General features: G+C 42.4%; 1 protein-coding gene across 1 annotated transcript in view; it reads left to right on the forward strand.

Annotated features, from left to right (window-relative positions):
• Nucleotides 1-12919, forward strand: part of LOC145395757 (facilitated trehalose transporter Tret1-like) — a 13146-nt gene extending 227 nt beyond the window's left edge. Inside the window, exons 2-6 of the mRNA XM_080269296.1 lie at nt 4848-5515; nt 8167-8271; nt 8779-8908; nt 10463-10645; nt 10894-12919. Of these exons, the coding sequence (XP_080125422.1) occupies nt 4850-5515; nt 8167-8271; nt 8779-8908; nt 10463-10645; nt 10894-11972 (2163 nt within the window). The 5' untranslated portion in view covers nt 4848-4849 and the 3' untranslated portion in view covers nt 11973-12919. The remainder of the gene's footprint in view (nt 1-4847; nt 5516-8166; nt 8272-8778; nt 8909-10462; nt 10646-10893) is intronic.
• Nucleotides 12920-22605: the final 9686 nt, after the last annotated feature.

Genomic DNA, 22605 nt, shown 5'->3' on the forward strand with positions numbered 1-22605 from the left:
CTATCGCTTCCCTATCTATTCGTACGTGTTAATGTGTTATTTTTGTGGCACGAGCCCCTATTCTGGGTTCAGGAAGCTCCCTAACACCTTTTCCTAAGTGATTTATTTTGCCTGTTACTCCCAGTCACCATACTCAGCTCCCTAACACGTCTTCCTAAGCGATTTATTTTGCGTCTTACTTCTTACTCCCTTGTCATTCAAATAATTATACTCAGCTCCCTAACACCTCTTCCCAAGCGGTTTATTTTGCGTCTTACTTGTTACTGCCTTGTCATTCAAATAATTTTACTCAGCTCCCTAACACCTCTTCCCAAGCGGTTTATTTTGCGTCTTACTTCTTACTGCCTTGTCGTTCAAATAATTATACTCAGCTCCCTAGCACCTTTTCCTAAGCGATTTATTTTGCGCCGTACTCCTTACTGCCTTGTCATGTAAATCATTATAATCAGTTCCCTAACACCTCTTCCTAAGCGATTTATTTTGCATGTCACTCCATACTGTCCATTGCCACAATACTTAGGGTAAATAACATACAATTTAGTATTAACCACCCATATCAAAAGTAAATCGCTAAGGAAAAGGTGTTTGGGAGCCTTCTAGACCGACGAAAATACGGACTCATCGACCGCAAGTAAGCAACCACCTCATTAATTCCCTACACCTTTGATTTGTGTGACTGGTACTCTCATCGGTTAAGCAGGCTCCCTAACACCTTTTCCTAAGCGATTTATTTTTGGATATGGCGGGTTGATATCCTTTTGTACGTTATTTATACAGAGTTTGGTGATATTAGAAGGATTTACGTAACACTGAATGGGACAGTGAGGTGTAATAAACCAAATAAATCACTTAGGAAAAGGTGTTAGGGAGCATTTTGTTAGTACGTGTTAGACAGTGCCCCATTGTGTGTGTGTGTGTGTGTGTGTGTGTGTGTGTGTGTGTGTGTGTGTGTGTGTGTGTGTGTGTGTGTGTGTGTGTGCGCAAGTAGCGGTAGTTAATGAGTACCGTATATAAGTGCCAGCATGTGTGTGTGTGTGTGTGTGTGTGTGTGTGTGTGTGTGTATTGGGTACAATCATGGCATGCACCTATGTGCGTGTTTACAGCACATATGTTTTTGTATTGAGTTGAAGCATGTGTGTGTGTGTGTGTGTGTGTGTGTGTGTGTGTGTGTGTGTGTGTGTGTGTGTGTGTGTGTGCGCGTGTAGGGTACCAGTAACGGGGACTCTAACCTTGGCGTGAAAATAGGGAGTTTGTTACTGTGTAGGGACAAAAATAGAGATAGCTCACTCTCTCTCTCTCTCTCTCTCTCTCTCTCTCTCTCTCTCTCTCTCTCTCTCAAGGCAGTGTTAGCCCCACATCTTTCCCACAGATCTTCTTCGTGACTAGCATCATTGTAGTGTTAATCTATTGTTCCAACACTGTATTGAAGATGGAGAGAGGACAGTTTTAGGCCAAGTTAGAGTAGTAGTAGTAGTAGTATGGTAGTAGCAATAATAATAGTAGTTTGTAGTAGTAGTAGTAGTAGTAATAGTTGTAGTAATAATAGTAGTATAAGTTCCCCTATCCTGCAGTCCGCCATCGTCCTTTTGGGGGATAGGGAAGAAATAGAGTACGGGAAAATCAATGTCTAATCACATATATAAATCATCTTGACCTATGTGTGTCGTTACCATGGAGACGAACGATCGATGTGTGTGTGTGTTGTTTGAGTAGTGGTAGTAGTAGTAGTGGTGGTAGTAGTAGTAGTAGCAGTAGTGGTGGTGGTGGTGGTAGTAGTAGTAGTAGGATAGGGAGGTAACTGAGGAACGTTTGTATAACCAGGCAGTGGAGCCGCCTGGTTATATCAGTGCCACCACGTGAAGGCCTCTCTCTCTCTCTCTCTCTCTCTCTCTCTCTCTCTCTCTCTCTCGGTGTGTGTGTGTGTGTGTGTGTGTGTGTGTGTGTGTGTGTAAGTAGAGCAATGAGTCGGCATTCCCAGCTTGTGTCTGCTGCTTAACACACACACACACACACACACACACACACACACACACACACACACACACACACACACACACACAAGCACATCTGAAGGGAAGGTAATTGTAGCCAATTTGTACATGCCACCCAGATCAAACACATGGGAAAGAGGTGAATGTGAGCATCTGGCAGAGGGTACAATGCAGAGTTTAAGAGCATTACTACATAGAATGGAGGAGAAATCGGAAAGAATTATACTAACTGGAGATTTTAATACAAATATAAATTGGAATACTCTAGATATAATAAGCCAAGAAAGCTGTTGGGACCAAAATCTCCTGGATCTCGTGCAAGAGTTTTTCCTAACGCAACATGTAAGGGAAAGCACCAGAAAAAGAAGACTCGATGTACCCTCAGTGCTAGATCTTATATTTACTAGGCAAGAAAACGATATTGACAGTTTAACATATCACCCTCCATTCGGCAAAAGCGACCATTGGTACTAAATTGCAGCTTCAGGATTGCATATGACATAGTTAACAGCAATGAAAGTTACAAAAAGAGCCTAAACACTAAAAGGGGAAACTATCATGACCTAAAGAAGTACTTCATAGAAATTGATTGGGAAAAGGAGCATAGAAGACAAGATTTAAATGCTATATATAAAAAAAATTCTATGAACTTTATGAAATAGGAGTCCAGAAGTACATCCCACAGCACAAAGAAGCAGAAAAGAAAAGAAAGAAATGGTTCAATATAGAATGTAAAAAATCAAAAGAAAAAATGAGATTTGTTGTGGAATAGATACAGAAGACACAATAGTGAAAGGGCATATAACAACTATAAACAGGCAAGAAACAGTTATACAAGAATAAGGAGGGAAGCCCAAAAACAGTTTGAGGAGGATATCATATACAAAAGTAGTGATCAGCCGAAGCTATTTTACAGCTACATCAGAAGCAAAACCAAAGTAAAAGATAAAATACAATCCATTACGGACGAGGGAATCACCTATACACAAGAGAAGGATATTCCAATCAGTTTTTACAGAAAAAAAAATTTTTGAGAGGGATTATGTGGAACATGCATGCCAACACATACTACCAGATATACAAATATCGGAAAAGAAATACAGGAGGAGCTAAGTAAATTAGACAGAGGAAAAGCAAATGGTCCTGATGAAATTTCATGTTGGATGCTACATGAATATGCAAAGGAGTTAAGTAAACCATTATCTTTAATTTTTAAGAAATCCTTGAGTCAAGGTAAACTACCTGATATTTGGAAGAAAGCAAACATTGTCCCCTTATTCAACAAAGGGAATAGACAAAATCCACTCAAGTACCGTACCGACCAGTATCACTAACCAGTGTTGTAAGCAAGGTATTAGAAAAGCTTATAAGAAAAGCTTGGGTAAATCATCTAGAAGAACACAATATGATAACAGAAAGACAGTTTGGTTTCAGAAAAAGAAAATCTTGTGTTACTAATCTCTTGAGTAATGATAGAGTAACAGACACATTACAGAAAAGAGAAGGATGGGTGGACAGTATTTATTTAGATTTCAAGAAAGCATTTGACACAGTACCACACCAAAGACTTTTATGGAAACTGTACCATCAAGGAGGAATCCGAGGCAAACTGTATTGTTGGATGCAAGATTTTCTCAGAAAAATAGAAATGAGAACAGTACTAAGGGGAAATTACTCATCATGGAGGGAAGTGACTAGCGGAGTTCCACAGGACTCAGTGCTGGCACCAATCATGATTTTAGTGTATATAAATGATATAGACAGTAACAATGGAAATGAAAGCTATCTAACTATGTTTGCTGATGATGCAAAAATACAAAGGAGAATTACTAACACAGACTCTTGTAAAGAGCTACAAAAAGAATTAAATAAACTTCATGAATGGCGTAATACATGGCAAATGCAATTCAGTGTGGACAAGTGTCATGTAATCAAGTTTGGTTAAAGTGGAAAGAGACCTGATTGGGATAATAAGTTAGGAAATAAAACCCTACACACATCAGAAAGAGAGAAGGACCTAGGTGTGATTATCAATAACAGACTATTTCCGGCTGACTACATCAGTGAGAAGGCACGGAACATGTATACACTGCTTGCAAATATGAGAATAGCATTCACATACATAAATGAAGACATGCTAAGAAGGATAATAACATCATTCATTAGACCAACCCTGGAATATGCATCAGTAGTCTGGAGTCCTCATCTCAAAAAACACATAGACAAGATTGAAAAAGTACAAAGGGCAGCTACAGGATGGGTACCAAGCTTAAGGGATCTAAGCTACGAAGAAAGACTAAAAAAACTGAATCTACCAACACTACAGGAGAGAAGGAAAAGAGGTGATATGATTATGCTTTATAAATGCACATCAGGGAAGGAGAAAATAGACATAAATGATTACATAATCTATGGGGATGCATCAGCAAGAGGACACTGCAAAAACTGCATAAAAAGAGAGACGATAAAGACGTAAGGAAATTTAGTTTCCCAAATAGAGCAATTGATCAGTGGAATGCACTACCGAATGAAATAGTGTGTGCCAAAACAAATCACAAATTTAAGGATATGTACGATAAAAATGGTTTAAGACACGGGACAGTACGAGCTTTACTCATTGCTGTAAAGCTACAATTAGGTAAGAACAATTAGGTAAGGTAAGAACACACGAGGAGACTGAGGATGAGATGGAAGGGTGCGATGGAGAGGAAGGTCGAAGATGAGCTGGAGGGATGGGGTGAAGAGTTATAATGATGATGATGATGATGTTGATGATGATAATAATGAACATGTTGATGATGATAATGATGATGATGATGATTGTTTTAAGGGTACGGTTGGATTTTGCCCCACAGATATGAAACGAAGCAGTGCCGAATCCACCAAATCCGGAGTCCAAGAGTTAGCCGATATGGAGTGTAAACAAAAGGAAGAGAGTGGAGGACGAGGGACGGGACTTCAAGGAACAGCGATGGAGCACGAGGAAGTGGAGGGTAGAGGGAGAGTGGAGGAAGGAAATGAAGTGGAATGTGGAATGGAAGACGTGGAAGGTAGAGAGAAAGTAGTGAAAGAAAAACAGGACCTTGGTGAATGTGCAGATGAGGAGGAGAAGGAGGAGGGAAGAGAGAATATGGAGGAAAAAAGACAGAAAATTGGCGAAGTTGGAGGTAAAGAGGAAGAGGAAGAAGAGGAGGAGAAGGAGAGTAGAGAGAAAATAGGGAAGGAAAAGCAGAAAAGTGATAAAAACGAAGATAATGAAGAGGAGGATGGTGGTAACGTGGATGACAAAGAAAATGCGACACAGACACACCACTACCCCACAGAAAACGTAAAAGTGGTTAAAGAAAACAGCGCCAGTGGTTCAGGGGAGACTGGCCAAGAAGAGAGGAAAGTGGACGAAGAGGAGGAGGAAGATAGAGGCGGAAGTATGGAGGAAGAAGAGGAAACTGGAGAGACAACTGAGAGAGGGGGAAGTGCCGAGGAGGAGGAGCCGATGTTAACACTCTCTTCTTCAACCAGCAAAGTAAGTTTATATATGTCTTTCAGCCCCGTTTTCTCCCTAGCACCTCTTCCTAAGCGATTTATTTTGCTTGTTACGCCTTATTGTCCCCTTGTGTAATATATGAACCCTTCTAATATCTCCATACTCTGCATAAATAACGTGCACTGTATATTAACAAGCAATACTCGGAAATAAATCGCTAAGGAAGAGGTGATAGGGAGTCAGTACTATACTCCTTTTCTCTAACTTGGCCTAAAATTACCATCCCCTCCATCTTGAATGCTCAGTTGTATAGATTAACACTAGAATATGATGACAGTCACGAAGAAGTGCTGTGGAAAGACTGTAGAGCCGTTGTATTGTCTTTTTGTCCCTGAGCTACGTGAAATAAGTTGCAAAGGGACGAAAATCTGGACCAAGTTTAGGTGAGAGGGGTATATGCTAGAGAGAGAGAGAGAGAGAGAGAGAGGAAGTGAGCCAGCCAATGTCTGTGGTGAGGGTGAGGGTAGTTACATCTCTCACCCTCCTCACCTTCCCCTCCCCTCCCCACACCTTCCCCTCCCCTCCCCACACCTTCCCCTCCCCTCCCCTCACCTTCCCTTCCCCCCCCGTACCTTCCTTTCCTCTCCTCCCTTTCCCCTTACCTTCCTTCCCTCTCCTCCCTTTCCCCTTACCTTCCTTCCCTCTCCTCCCTTTCCTCTTCCCTAACTTTCCTTTCCTTTCCCCTGCCTCTTCCTCCCTTGTTTTCCCCTTTCCCTGCTCATCCCTCCCTTCCATTCTTCCCTTCTCTCACACCTCCTTCCCTTCCCCCTCTCTCTCCCTTTTTCTCTCCTTACTCTTCCATTCCTTCCCTCCACTCTTTTCCTTTCCTTCCTCTCTCTTTCTCCACTCTCTCTCCCTCCTTTCCTCCCTTTCTTCTCTCTCTCTCCCTCTTTTCCATCCCTTCCCCTCTCTTCCCCCACTCTCACTCCCTCCCTTCCTCCCTTTCCTCTCTCCCCTTCACCCCTCCACATCACCGCCGATCATTAAGGAGAATACCTGTTAATTACCGTGATGATTAGGTAATTTTAACCATATCCCTTTTAAAGACTCCATCACTCCGCTAGATATTCAGGTGGCCGAGTCTTGTGTTTTGCGGGGACGGCTCAGGCTGCTGGTGTGGGCGTGGGTGTGGCAGTGGGAGTAGGAAATGAATAAATGATGCAGGATAGACACTGATAACGCTGACTGTCTGCTGGTGTGGGCGTGGGTGTGGCAGTGGGAGTAGGAAATGAATAAATGATGCAGGATAGATATATATGTATTACAAGTTTTAGCAATAGAAACCAAGGAGACGGTAATTTGTTGAAGAAAAGTGTGTGTGTGTGTGTGTGTGTGTGTGTGTGTGTGTGTGTGAACGTGTATGTGAATTAATATTTTCAGATAACTGTGTGTGTGTGTGTGTGTGTGTGTGTGTGTGTGTGTGTGAGCGTGTATGTGAATTAATAAAATTTCCAAATAACTGTGTGTGTGTGTGTGTGTGTGTGTGTGTGTGTGTGTGTGTAAGCATGTATATGAGTCAATAACATTTGCAAATAACCATGTGTGTTATTTATGCAGGCGAATTCTTTGATTGAGAGAGAGAGAGAGAGAGAGAGAGAGAGAGAGAGGGTGGGGGGATGTTGAAAGGGGAAGGGAAAAAGGGGGATGTGAGGAAGAGAGGAGAGGGAAAGAGATCATGTGGTGTGGGAGAGGGGAGGAGGGGTAGGAGGGGTAGGTGAGGGGAGGGGGAGGAAAGAGGGGGAGGGGAGGGGGAGGAGAGAGGGGTGAGGGGAGGGGGAGGGGAGGGGTGAGGGGAAGGGGGGGTCTCCCAATCACAGCCCTCAACACAGGATGTCAAGACTTGTGTGTTCGGGGTCACACACACACACACACACACACACACACACACACACACACACACACACACACACACACACACACACACACAAGGCGCTGTAGTAGCAGTAGAAGTAGTAGTAGTAGGCTAATAAGTAGATCTGATGGTGATTTGACTGTCACGGAATCTTCATGTCTAGATAAAGAACTCATTTTGTGTCCCTGTATAAGTCTTCCCCCCTACAGAATGGGTATGGGGGATATGGTAAAAACACTCCATATAGTTACAATCAGTGGTGTAGGGGTAGGGGGTATGGGAGAGCCGGTGCCCCCCCAGTCAAACCCCCCCTGCACTTCCCCTCCTTTAAAAATTCCCAATTATTTAACAAGGGGGCAGTGTGTGGAAGTCCCCCCTGTATTGTATTTCTTATTGCTTATTGTATTTTATTGCCTGTTGTATTTTCTATTGCGTAGTGTATTCTGTGACCTCCAATTCGGGCATCTCGAAATGAACAGATCTTGAATTTGGCTCTCTCTAAATGCTGTCTTAGAGGGAACAGTCATGCCCACTTCTCTCCTTCGATCCCTTCCATCCATCCATCATCCAATCCAACTTCGCCCCATGAGAAGCGTATAGGGGCAAGGAAAGTTGGTCCTGACATTTAAGGTCCCTTCCTCTTTGCATTGAAAAATAAGTAAGGCTTTGATTCACTGCCCTCTTGTGGACACGTGGCTATAGTGCTGATTATACCTGTCCTCTGATTGATTCTTCTCTTGTGGACACGTATAGCGCTGATCATACGTCTCATCCTCAGGTCAGGGCAAGTGTAATCAGTCGAGGTGCCAGCAGATCACCTTCACAACGCCACTCCAGCATCACCAAACAGTGCGCTCCAATCGGCAGCCCATTCTTCAGGCAGGTGGGGCCCTATCTATCTGTCTATCTATCTATCTATTTGTCTATATATTGCCAAACGCCTTTGTCCCGTGTGGCCACAAACAAATCACCTCCATGTCATCCCCTCCCCTTGCTTTGCCCCCCTCCAACTTATACTCCCCCTCTCTCATATATTTTCAAATTTCATCATTGGTCTTCCTTTCCAACAGACCCCCTCTCTGTATCTCTCCACTCCATCCTTCCATCTCGTCCTGTCTCCCCCTCCAACTCACTCTCCCTCTCATAAATCTCTCCACTCCATCCTTCCATCTCATCCTCGTTCACCTCCTCCAGTCCACCCCTCCCTCATATATCTCTCCACTCCATCCCCCTATCTCATCCTTGGTCTCTCCCTCCTCCTCCCTCAACCTCACCCTCATACACTCTCCTGGTCAGTCTCTCATTCTCTCCATACCAGATCCATGCACACCTCTACCACCTTGTCCCACGTACTTAACACGTTCCCCTCATCCTCGGTCTCCTCCTCCAGGGCTTGATGGCTGTAGTGGCCTGCTTAGGAGGGCTTTCAAATGGCACTATCTACTCCTACCCAGCCGTTGCCCTAGCCCGCTGGGAGGATGCTGGGATAAGCCTGAGTACCGCGGAGAAGACGTGGTTCGGTGAGTGGGGTGTCTCTCTCTCTCTCTCTCTCTCTCCTTCCTTCCAGCCTATATAATCTCTCTAACATCTAACCTCGTCATTCTTGGTCTCCCTCTGCTTCTCGTAAATTATCTCATTCTCTCTTTCTCTTTTCATCCTTCCAACCCATAAACAGTCTAACATACTCCTAACCTCGTCATTCTGCCTCATTCACCTCACAGGTAATCTAATTCTAACTTTACCTTGTCTAACTCGTCTCACCTGATCTAATTAACCCGTCACATGTAACTAATTCCTTGTAAGTTAAAGATTTGGAAATTATAGCAAGGTAAAAGTCAGGAAAGTCAGCACAGTAGAGTTGTTAGCAAAGTAAAAGTCAGCAAAGTCAGCACAGTAGAGTTGTTAGCAAAGTCAGCAGAGTCAAAGTCAGCACAGTAGAGTTGTCAGCAGAGTAAAAGTCAGCACAGTAGAGTTGTTAGCAGAGTAAAAGTCAGCACAGTAGAGTTGTTAGCAGAGTAAAAGTCAGCAGAGTAAAGTCAGCACAGTAGAGTTGTTAGCAGAGTAAAAGTCAGCACAGTAGAGTTGTTAGCAGAGTAAAAGTCAGCACAGTAGAGTTGTTAGCAGAGTAAAAGTCAGCAGAGTAAAGTCAGCACAGTAGAGTTGTTAGCAGAGTAAAAGTCAGCACAGTAGAGTTGTTAGCAGAGTAAAAGTCAGCAGAGTAAAGTCAGCACAGTAGAGTTGTTAGCAGAGTAAAAGTCAGCACAGTAGAGTTGTTAGCAGAGTAAAAGTCAGCACAGTAGAGTTGTTAGCAGAGTAAAAGTCAGCAAAGTAAAGTCAGCACAGTAGAGTTGTTAGCAGAGTAAAAGTCAGCACAGTAGAGTTGTTAGCAGAGTAAAAGTCAGCAAAGTAAAGTCAGCACAGTAGAGTTGTTAGCAGAGTAAAAGTCAGCACAGTAGAGTTGTTAGCAGAGTAAAAGTCAGCACAGTAGAGTTGTTAGCAGAGTAAAAGTCAGCACAGTAGAGTTGTTAGCAGAGTAAAAGTCAGCAGAGTAAAGTCAGCACAGTAGAGTTGTTAGCAGAGTAAAAGTCAGCACAGTAGAGTTGTTAGCAGAGTAAAAGTCAGCACAGTAGAGTTGTTAGCAGAGTAAAAGTCAGCAAAGTAAAGTCAGCACAGTAGAGTTGTTAGCAGAGTAAAAGTCAGCACAGTAGAGTTGTTAGCAGAGTAAAAGTCAGCAAAGTAAAGTCAGCACAGTAGAGTTGTTAGCAGAGTAAAAGTCAGCACAGTAGAGTTGTTAGCAGAGTAAAGTCAGCACAGTAGAGTTGTTAGCAGAGTAAAGTCAGCACAGTAGAGTTGTTAGCAGAGTAAAGTCAGCACAGTAGAGTTGTTAGCAAAATAAAGTCAGCAGAGTCACAGTTGTTAGCAAAGTAAGGTCAGCGCAGTAGAGTTATTAGCAAAGTCAGCAGAGTCACAGTTGTTAGCAAAGTAAGGTCAGCAGAGTCAAAGTTAGATCTCTTTCGCCTAACTTCGGGACGCCATGACTCTCTCGTGTAGCCCCGTGCCCCCCCTGCCTCCAGCGTCGGCGCCCCTGGTGGTGGCGATGGTGGTGTGCGTGGTGGCGGGCGTGCTGGTGGAGAGAATGGGCGTGCGGCGGATCCTCGCCCTCGGCTCCATCGTCCTCGCACTAACCTGGCTCGTCCTCGCCATCTTCACCTCCTTCTGGGTCCTCGTCCTCGCCAGGGTCGTCCAGGGTGTCGTGGGTGAGTCGTCGGGTGATGGCTGGGTGTGGTTTTGTCTTGATGAGTAGGTGGAATAAGATTAATGTGATTCGTGAAAGATCTGAAGGAGAGAGAAAGCATGGTAGGGTAAGCAGGAAGATGGATAAGGGAAATGAGTTTGTAAGAAAGTGAGGTATGGAAAGCTACTAAGGCTAAGAAACTAACAGGGGAACTCATTTACCCTCAGCATCCATACCACAACCATAACCTTCCTTCTGTTCCTCCTGCAGCGTCCCTCTTCATGGTGGTAATTACGGTGTATCCTGTGGAGGTTAGTGTGGTGCGGTGGCGAGGTATCATGATGGGCGTGTCGGAGGCGATGGTCATGCTGGGGGCCTTCCTTACATACATCGGTGGCCTTGTAATGCAGGCATCGTCCCTCGCATACGTCTTCGCAGGGGTCCTCATCCCTCAGCTCCTGTGTTTCTTCTTCCTGTGGGAATCCCCCCTGTGGCTGGCCAGGAGGAATCGGATGGACAAGGCGGCTGCATCCCTAGCCTGGCTCAGAGGTGGTTCAGGCGAGGAGGTGGACGGAGAGCTTGAGCATATTAAGGCCAGTGTGTATATCGAGCACCAGGAGGAACCCAATGCATTACAACAGCTGTTACTCTTGCGGAAGATGGTGTACTTGAAGCCGGTGCTGCTGTGTGTGCTGGTGCTGCTGTTCAAGGAATTAACCGGTCAGTATGCAGCACTGACATACACTGTCACCATGTTCAGGCTCGCAGGCTCCACGTTAGACCCATACCTGTGTGCTGTGGTCATGGGTGCAGCCAGATTCCTCCCATGCTTCCTCTCTTGGGCACTGATAGAGAGGCTTCACAGGCGTCTACTATTGTCCTGCGGTCTGTCCATCTCCTCCCTGTCCTTTGCCACACTAGGGGGAATCCTGTGGTACTGGGGAGGGGTGAAAGGCGGCCTGCCAGAGTCCCTAGGTTGGATGCCCCTGGCGTGCATCTGCGTCTTTACTTTAGCATTCGGCTGCGGTGTGGGGCCAACTTCGTGGACACTGGTGGCTGAACTGCTCCCATCACAAGTCAGGAACGTCGGGGCGGGTCTTTTAAACATGTGCTTCAGCCTGTTTCTTTTTCTAGTTGGCTTCACCTTCCCATACAGCGTGGAGAGTCTGGGTGCGGGTGCGGTGTTTCTCATATACTCCCTCTGCTCTCTGGTAGGGGTGATCTTTGTGCTATCCTGCTTACCAGAGACCCGGGGCATGTCCTTCATAGAGATACAGACAGCTATCAACCCCAATCACAAGAAATTCGCCACAACCACATCAGAGCAATGGGAGAGCAACATTGTCTGAGGATGCTTTAACTTGCCCTAACTTCACCTTCGTCACCTTCCACTTTTCCCGTATATTTTCATTTATTTTCATGTTGTAAGTGGCATAGATATCGTAACACCTATATCTTAGCGGTTTATTATGCCTGTTACACCCCGATATACAATGTGAACTATAAATAGCTCTCCACTAGAAACGACTGATGGAATCCTGTTTGTCGGGGGAACGGCACAGGTGTTGGAGGAGAGACGCCTTCATGTGGAGGCGCTAATACAGCCAAATGTTTGTACTATCATCATTTAGAGATAATAATAATAATAATAATAATAGCAATAATAATAGAAGAGTTAGCTGATCAAAAGAGTTAAATAATGAAGAACTTTAGCATGGGTGCAGGACAGTACAAACTTCGACCAATCAGGAGCGACCGTAAGGAACGGGGTGGGGTTTATTTGTCTAGGGGTGGGGCTTATTTGTCAACAGAAATTGATCGTGGTATACATTTATGGACACTGAATCCTGAATATTGAATGGTAAATGATGGTTTATAACGATTCCTGTATGGTAAGTAACGATGTTTCTTTATAAGTGCCTTGAAGCAGAGAGGTAGGTGCAGCTGTGGTCATAAATACTGATACAAATAAATACTAATAAATATAATAAATACTAATGCAGTAAATAACAAGAGAGCGCACAGTGACTTGAAATCCAGTGACAAACTTTTCAAATTTCTCAGGTAAATGTCTCATCATTCGAGGGAGGGGTGGAGCCATGATACTGACTGAACAATGCATTTCGTAACTGAGATTTTTCAAAGTTCAGAATATTATAGGACTTTTATAATAGCTTAACAGGACTCATTATTTTCAGCAGCTGTGTCTGTTTTATAATCAAACTGTTGAATTTTATAGATGATTTGTTGTTTTGAAATGTGATTATTCATATGTATATTTTTGTTGCAATAAAACATGCACTTTGGTGTTGGATTTTAGTGTCAGATATCAGTGTACAATCATGAGTGAAAGATCGACGGCAAAACTCAGCGTAGTGTCCTCCATCTATTATCTGTATCTCATTCCTTCCCAAACGACATAGGCTGTGGTTCCTTTTCATTCCTGACTTTCATTTTTCTCATTACGGAGAGAGAGAGAGAGAGAGAGAGAGAGAGATAATAATACCATTAACGTTATATTTATTACTACTGCAGCTGTTGCTACTTCCACCACCGCCATCACCACCACCACCATCACTACTACTACTACTACTACTATTACTACCACCGATAGTGTAATAAGTTCACTACTAGTGTTGTTACTACTAGTAGTACAACAACTACTACTATTACTACTACTACTACTGCCACTGATGTTGCTACTACTGTTACTAATACTAGTACTAATACCACTATATGGTTACCACCCAGCAATGCTGGGCATAGGCAGCAACTTCTTGGGTTTAACGAAACTGCTTGTCAGTCACCCAGTCATTTTTTAATCACCCAAAGGTAAAGCTACATCACATGAGTGGATGGTTGACGTCCCAGCAACTACACAAATAATGACAGACATGCTATACTCCTTTAACTTGGCCCATAGTTTCGTTCTTTTGCAGCCTATTTCATGTAGCTCGGTGACAGAATGACAATAATACGGCTGTATATGCTTTCCATAACACTGCTTCGTGACTAGCATCATACAGTATTAGTCTGCTGTTACATCTCGGCATTTAAGGTGAAGCGATGGTAATTTTAGGCCAAGTTAACATAAAAAGGATATTGAAAGCGTTTTCATGCTGATAGTAAAAGTGGCAGTAGTAGTAATAGTAGCAGCTGCGACAGCAGCAGCAGTAGTGGTAGTACTAGTAGTAGCAGGAGTGGTTGCAGCATCAGCAGCAGTAGTAGTAGTAGTAGTACAGTATTAGAAATAGTAGTAGTTGCAGCAGCAGCGGTAATAGTAATACAGCAACAACAGTTGTAGTAGTAGCTCCAGGTTCATTTGAAACGTGAACCCTGTGGACTGCAGGCTGAAGATGCCGTCTCTGCTCAACGTATAATTGTTCAAGTTAATTTTCAATAACATACAGTTCTGATCTAAGCCTTGTAACAGTCAGTTTAGCTCATTTTATGCAGCTGCTCCTTGGTACTCAACCTTACTTCACTACTACTCTCCTTTCGCTTTCTTCTCCACTCATCCTTTCAGCTTACCTACTTTCCCTCCCTCCTCCACAACTCCTTTATTCTTTTCTTTTCCCTTCCTTCTCCATCTCTCTCCTTTACCAGCCTTAATTCCCTCTCCCACGACTCCTCTCTTCCTCTCCTTTCCCTTTCTCCTCCACTCCCCCTCCCTTCCTCTCTCCTCTATTGTTTTCCTTTCTCCACCATTCATTTACTTTCTTACCAACTTCTCTATATTTTGTACATAAAATTAATGTTTGAGAATTTTGTGATATATTCACGAAATTCTTTGCCCAAAATTTGTCCGTAGAAAATTAGTATGTACCGCTTGTGTGACGTCACTAAAGGATTATGGGAGCAGGAGCCAGGAGAGGACAGGATGCGGGTGGAGGCTGAGGTGAGTGGCGAATTATTTATATTTTGCAGTGTTATTCCATTATTACTATAGCGGTTTATATGCATATGTATTTATTAGTATCTGGTGCCATTATTGAGAGGTATAGCTGGATGATATAGTGTATACTTATTAGCTGTAAGGAGGATATATGGGGGTGTATGTTCCCAGGGTACCAAGACGTCCCGTTAAGCCTGATGGGTTGATGCTATTGTAAATCACCGATTATTCCTGCCATCCTTATATACATATTAAGCCTTGAATGTGGTCCTGTAAGTGGCCAGGCACTGATAATTAATAAATCCATGAAAATATGAGAGGATGTATTGTTACTGATGGGTATTTTGAAAGCAAAAAATGTTTACGTAACCATTTAATGGACGGGAATCCCTTTAACCAGCTGATGGCGGTATTTTAAAGCTCATTTCATGTCTGCCATCCTGTGCCAATGGTAGGCATGAATATGGTAGTGTACATGGGTGAGCATTATAGATTCATGACCTGTGATATACTAGATGTTATATTGAGGTTTTTCGTATTATGAAGGGTAAAAATTGGATAAATTTTCGAAATTTCATCCAGGTAACGGACACAGAAATCATCATGCTAATTATAGAATTTGAGCATTTCCATTCACATTCCCTTCCATAAGCACCTGTATCTGTCGCAAGTGCCATTTTACATACTTACGAAAGGAGTTTTGGGCGAAAATTCCCCAGCTCCTATCTCATTTATTGAATTTTTTTTTATAGTGACCCAACCTAACCAGGCCAGTCAAAACCTAACCTAATCAAAGCAGTCAAAGCCATACCCAACCTAACCAGATCTTAGCCAAAACCTAACCTAATCAAAGCAGTGGAAGCCGTACCCAACCTAACCAGATCTTAGCGTAGATGCAATAATGGACCGAACCATGAGCTGGACATGCCCACAGCTCCTTCACCAAGTGCTGACAAGTGCTTTTTCAGTGGCTGTGTATAGAAAACAAAATTAACTTACATTTGAAAAAGGCAAATGATTAACACATTAATTTGTCTCCATTAGCTGAGTGTAATTCCAATTAATACCACAGGTTTGTTGTTCAACTTACCCTTAATGCACATGGCCATGATAGCCTAGCCATGGGCCCCTACACCTCAAGGTGCGTAAAAGGTGATTGGCAGTTACTGTTAACCCTCTCATTACTGGAGGATGCAGGCTGCGTCCAACTGCGAGCAAGTACGCTGGACGTGGGCTGGCTCAGCCATGGCCAAGTGCTGGGAGAACCTCCCGTTTCCTCGCTTATGGTACTTCTTAAACATTTCAACCTCACACCCTTAGTTTTGCTTCTATTTCTGTGATTTTTTATTCCTCGTAATCTTTAATAGTTGTACAGTATTTGCATACGGTGTTGATAAAAACGTTTGGCGAATATAAATTATTCATAATTTACGGTTTTTTTTTTTCTTCGTGTTTTCTCACAGAAATATGTTTTACAGTAATTGTTGCCGAGAAAGAGTTTCAGGAAATTTCATTAGCTACATTTTGGTATACTGTATAAACATTTGCTGCAGAACAATTTGGGCTGGTTTTATGTACCGCTAAAGGAAGTTATCTTACGATTGTGCTGCAGTGCGGGAGTGGTGTTTTGTGCAACCAAAGTTGTTGCTAAATTATTTTTTCCCCAGCCTTTATTTATGTCACTATCTGCTGGATTTTTTGTTCACGTAATCTCGAATAGTTGTGCTTGCGTATGGTGTTGATGAAAACATTCAGCAATTATAAATTATGCTCTGATTCATGATGTTTTTTCTTTCCATAAAGCTAAAAAATCAAGGGGCGATTTTGTTTGACGCAGCTTGCGTCGTCCAGTAACGAGCGAATGAGATTAGGTTCGACGCTGCCTTCGTCATCCAGTAATGAGCGGGTGACTTTTGCACTGCTGCGTTAAGTATCGAAAGGGTTAATCATACTATACTACTAAATATGTTAAACATAATTTTCATCCTTTCTCCATTAATGCTGACTTTTTTTTGTATTAAAGTTTTCAAAGAAGGTATTGAATAATTAGAAACTGTTGGACATGTGGACCTAAAAATTGATAGCCACATGTGGCAGAGGTACATCATTTCTCAGGGACCCTAGACCTTCCTATCGACAAAATGGGAGACTTAGTTAGCTTGTTGTTCTGGGAAGGTGAAGGTGTGGGTTCTAGTGCCTCTGGTGGTGACCTAGAATTTTTCCGGCCTTGTCAAGTGATCCCCATTCTGTTACTACACATACTGTACTGTATGTGGTACTGTACTTCATCACATTTGGTATGAACCATTAGGACCAAAAAATCAACTGGAGAATTCCTTTTTTTTTTTACCTCCACCAGGTGCAAGGCAGATTTTCCGGAAGACTCAGTTTACGGCTTAATGGAAAATGGGACTTGTATAACAATGTACTGTAATTATGACCACTGTGTAATGGCATCATGTTTACATTGCAGACCACAGATGCTGCCACCTCACAGTTTTCCCCTCAAAAGATATGGCAGTTTCAGCCAGTCATGGTACTGTAAAACTGTAATTGTATTTATTCCTTCTTCCCCCCCAACAAGTCTGTTCGAACATAACCAGACAAACCTAATTTTAGTCTAACCCTAACTACCTGAACCTAACCAGGCTAACCTGATTTAATCTAACTTAACAGCATCAGTATCCAGACTTGCAGTTTGTAATACCTGTGAACTTAGCCATCCAGTTGTAGGGTTAAACTAGTACTGTACATCATTCCAGCCATAGTTCAGAGAGGTTGTGTGTTCAGACTCAGAAGAAATTACTAGAACACAAAGACCCCATTTTTTTTTTTTTTTTTTTTTTTTTTTTTTTTTTTTTTTACTAATAGCACATTCCTCCATTGAAATATGAGAATTGCATTTGCAGGTTTTCAGTGCATTAATTTTTAGATTTATTGATATGGGTTGTACAAGACTGGTGCTGTACGATTATTACTGTACTCCGGCATCTGTGCTTGCTTTTCCACAATACAACCTCAGACAGTTTGTTCAGTGCTTTAAGATACCCACGCACTCACATCAGGGAAATGAAACTGCCTTTTTTTTTTTTTTTTTTTAATCCACAGTACATGAAACTCTCAATTATCCATCATTGCGATATCTGGCCGAACCCAGTACCCAGCGCTGTAGACTTGGCTCAATTAAAGCAATATCCAGTGAAATTATGCAATGTCTGGCGCCAAAAGGGAATGTAACCATCGGTTCTGTTCAATATCGGGCATTGAGGTGTATCAAACGGCTCGTAAGTGGTAGCCAACCAGCGCTGTATTACTGTACTGTATCATTATTTTATTGTATTTGTGCTTAGTTTTCATCTTTCAATCATGGGAAAATTATAGAATAGAGGGCCGAGACGGATAGTAACACAATATATAGCTCAGCGCCGGATGTTGAGTTGATGGGGGGTACTATGCAATATCCTGCATTTCCCGTTATTCAGCATTGGGCGTGACTGAATTACAACAGATAATTAAGAGTTTATAGGGTTATGAGAAAGGCATAATGAATTAGAACTATAAAATTAATGTATGATTTTGCTGAATAACAAGCTTATATGGAATGTTGTTCAGTACTAGTGTTTTTGAGGTGCAGTACAGGACACAGTAACTAAATAATATATGATAGTGTAACAATGTGAGGTCTGAATAGGTGTAAATATGAATGAGAGTGGTGCACCACACTGCACTTTTCAGCTGCTTGTTATCATTTGATGCCACTTGCATCGAATGAAATGCCCCCCCCCCCCCCCCCTTTATTTTTTTTTTTATTTTTTTTTATTATTTTTTTTAGCGTCCATTTCTGGGTGAGAACAAAGCGCTACTTGCGTCCCCTTGTATCCTTCCGCACCCAGCATCGCCCCACTGACCCAGTCAGTGTGCTATGAGCCTTTCTCGAGCGCAAGATAATTTCCTTTTGCTTTCCGTAAAATCGGCCGTAATTGACCTACAGTAATTCTTTATACACCAAAATGTAGCCAGATGAATTCTCTCTTTTTCTCAGTAACATTTACCATAAAAATTAAACTTTATGAGAACAAAAATGAAAAAACTGAAGTAAAAGAAAATTAAGATGTAATTTACATTTTGCTGATCTTTTTTACAGCACCATAAGCAAGTACAATTTTTCAGGATTACGATGAGAAAAACTTTACGATTATCAAAGCATAAATGAGGGTGCGAGGATAAATTGTTTATGACCTATGGAGTGTGCGGGAATAGTGCAGTGATGGGAGGTCTCTCAGTGTGTGGCCTTGGGCGCTGAGACCTGCCTTCTGAGTACTTGCTCATTGTAGGACGCAGCCTGCGTCAATGGTAACACAAGGGTTAATTTGATTTGGGTAGGGTAGCTTAGTTTGGGTTTTTGTGAAGTTGTTTCCATTTCAAGGTACAGTACAGTAATATGCTTTGTAAGTTGATTAGCACAGTACGTGGAGGTGGTTGGGTTGTGGTCAGACCTCAAGGATTAAACCATCATTGCATATGTTTACCTTTTGTATTGATGCTGACAAGAGTCCAACTAGTGGTGGCGCTGTGCACTCATGGTAGAGCAGCTGCGACGTCCACCCGAGAGCCAGACTTTCTCATATTTCTCTGTGCCTCACCATGGAAAGAACCTAGTCTAACCATGGTGAAGCGGTCTACCACACTGGAACATCGTATCCCTACACAGTGTACTTACTGTACTGTACCAGTAGGACGGTCCTGCAGAAGCATTTGCTTAGCTAGGGTCAGCAAGTCTACTCAGCCAGATAGACCAGGGTTAAGCAGCAACAACCTTTTTTATTTTATATGTGAAATGTGTATAGGGTTATCCAACAGGAAGTCATGGAGCTGGAAGCTGTTTATAAAATTAAAAATTTTTCATATTGAAGTCTTTAGTGCACTTTATTCAGATCAGATTTGACCCCATGGATAAGGGACTGAATAGGGAGGCTGCCAGAGATTGAGAAGTGTGGAAAGCTGCAAGCGTGTTCAAGCCTTTATAGACTACAGAATATGTTTCAGTACGATTAATAGATGAGTTTATATACAAGTTAACCCTTTAACCGCGGGTATTGTTTTGGCCTGACTGTCCTCTCCCGCGGGGGTTTCAGCCAAATGTAAACAAATCTTTAAACCTTAATAACTCTGCACAGAATAAAGCTAGAGAAAAAAATAAGGTACCATTAGAAAGTACTAACCTTCAGCTTTCCATTGATGTAGGTTTCATGACTTTGTTGACTTTCACAGGACGGGCAGTGCCGTTAGAAGTGAGGGGTGTAAAATCACTATTTTTCGCTCACACACCATTACCTTCGCTCATACACCATTACCAAATGCCAACCTCATTCTGATAATAATACTATAAACATATATGAACACTGCATACGATAAACACCCACTCTGTGTTCACTGAGGCAGGTAAAAGGCACTGTAATTACCCGCACTTCTCTGCCACATCAGCGGTGTTGTAATCACTATTTTTCGCTCACACACCATTACCAAATGCCAACCTCATTCTGATAATAATACTATAAACATATATGAACACTGCACATACGATAAACACCCACTCTGTGTTCGCTGAGGCAGGTAAAAGGCACTGTAATTGCCCGCACTTCACTGCCATATCAGCTGTGTTGTAATCACTATTTTTCGCTCACACACCATTACCAAATGCCAACCTCATTCTGATAATAATACTATAAACATATATGAACACTGCACATACGATAAACACCCACTCTGTTTTCACTAAGGCAGGTAAAAGGCACTGTAATTGCCTGCACTTCACTATCACATCAGCAGTGTTGTCACTCACACAGCTGGACAGATACTGATGCGTGTTTGGTCCGGGGTGGGGTGGGGGGCCCAGGGGGTGGGAGGTGGGGCCCCAGGGGGGGGAAGAGGGAGGTGGGGGTCGGCTGGAGTGAAAGAACTTAATAGCTACTCTCCCTTGAAACAATTGGCCCACGGAAAAAACGCGGTGTATTCAAAATATTCACAAACATTCGAGAATGACACCCGCGGTTTGGTCCAGTTTTTGCAACGTCATTCTGGAATGACACCCGCGGTTAAAGGGTTAATATAATCAGAGTCAGAATTCACCCTACTTTCAAGGTTAATGATTTTAATTTGTGGTTGATGATGTAATTGATGCTGTGTTCACTTTAATAGGTGTAAAATTTGCTTATCCTCATCTTCTGTTTGGAGGTATAACATGAGAGTAACGCACTTTGGTGATCGCCATGAAGTGCAGTCTGAAGGATGTAGGACCATAGTATTATCTTTTTCTGTCACTGAGCAACATGAAATATGTTGTCTACCTAGTAAAAATGAATGAACTAAAGAAAGGCTGACAGTGGTGAGTTGATATGTGTCTGACAGAAGCAGCTATTGGATAAATACCATTGCAGGAACCATGTCTGACTGTTTTTGAGGGTGGCAAAGTGTGTGTGGTGGTGTGTGCACTTGAAGCAGTGCAGAGAGCGTGGCATGGTGGTGCTGTGCTTGGTGTCGTACCTGGATGCCACACCTGGTTGTACATGCTTCAGTTCTTCGTGGAACGACATGGGACGAAAAGGTTCAAGTGATGGAAAAATAAGCCCTCACTCTATCAGACCTTGTGAATCTGAACAAGGACTGTAATGACCTCTTTGAGCCTGCCAAACAACTGTCATTTGTCTCAAAAGGCCAGTTTTTTTAAGTGACGTAACAGCCAGAATGAATGAAAGGTAAAAGAAATATTTTGTTTTTCTGTTCTGTTTAATATTGATTTTAAATATTTAATAAGTACTTTATCTGTACAGTATCAGGATGCACAGTATAAACCCACAGAAAACTAATATAAAACTGAACATGTATGCTGTAATTCCTTTAGGAATCCACTAAACAAGATTTAATATAGATAGTCCTCGACTTACAACCAACTCGCACTTAAGACTGAGGCCCATAGAGCCATCACAAGTACTACCAAGTTGCAACCGACAGCAGTTGTATACTTAAGGGCAAGCCAGGCACCCAGGCAACATTCCCAAGGCTCGTTCACATAACAAACAAGTTGCGCTGCCAGTTTTGAATAATGATATTGGACATCAGATTTATAGGAGCTGCTTTACAGCCACAATAAACAGCTGTGTTATCGATATACGAATGTATTGTTTATTTCCACGTGTTATTGTTTCCAGTTTCTCCTTACTGCGAAGATATATCACACTGATAGTTTGCTACCAGGGATGCACTCAGATCATCTCGAACCCAAGCCGACAGCCCATTTCCTTTTTGCGATGCTAAAGGAATGTGCGGGCCCTGATTGCGATGTGCAGTTTATCACTAGTCATGGCTCACTAGTCATGGCTGGATTATGCAGTTTAAAAGCCATTTTTCCTTCCATTGTGTCAAAGTGAGTGGTGAGGCTGCCAGTTCCGACATGAAGGCAGTTGAGGTATTCGTGGAGGAATTGGATAAAATTGCAGTTTTCAGGAGGAAGAATGTTTGCCAGAATAATGCATACTATTAACTTTGAAAGTTTTTGGACATGTGTATGACATCATAATGTGTACTGTATATTTGACTTTTGACAGTACTGTATTGTATAAACATTTTCAACTTACAGCCAAATCGACTTATGGCAGATCTGTGTGAATTTAACCCCGTTGTAAGTTGAGAACTATCTGTAAATTGAACCTGTGGTTGTTTTTGTCCCTGCAGTGAACTTTAGCTGTACCAAACTATCAATTCTTTCAGCAGCCTTTCCCCTCAATTGTTGCAATAAATTAGAGGCTTCACCAAACCCTGTTTCAGAGGTCTGCCACCAGGTGGTCTACCGTCGCCCAGCCTTGATTAAATATTTTTGCGGGGTTTTAAAGACCTGTGAAACTGTACATAATACTAAGTTTATAATAATATTGCTATTTATAAGATTCTTTTTTCCTATTCAATCCAGCGCATATTTATATACCTGTAAAGAAAAAATAACTAGCTCTCAGAGAATCTTAGCTCGGGGACTAAAATAGTGTGCTGTCTATTTACATATATTCGAATAAATCGTTTGCGGTTAGTAAATG

The sequence above is a fragment of the Coenobita brevimanus genome, chromosome 33 (genome assembly GCF_032717465.1).
Source record: "Coenobita brevimanus isolate Jiangsu-jjx chromosome 33, ASM3271746v2, whole genome shotgun sequence".
Lineage (NCBI taxonomy): Eukaryota > Metazoa > Arthropoda > Malacostraca > Decapoda > Coenobitidae > Coenobita > Coenobita brevimanus.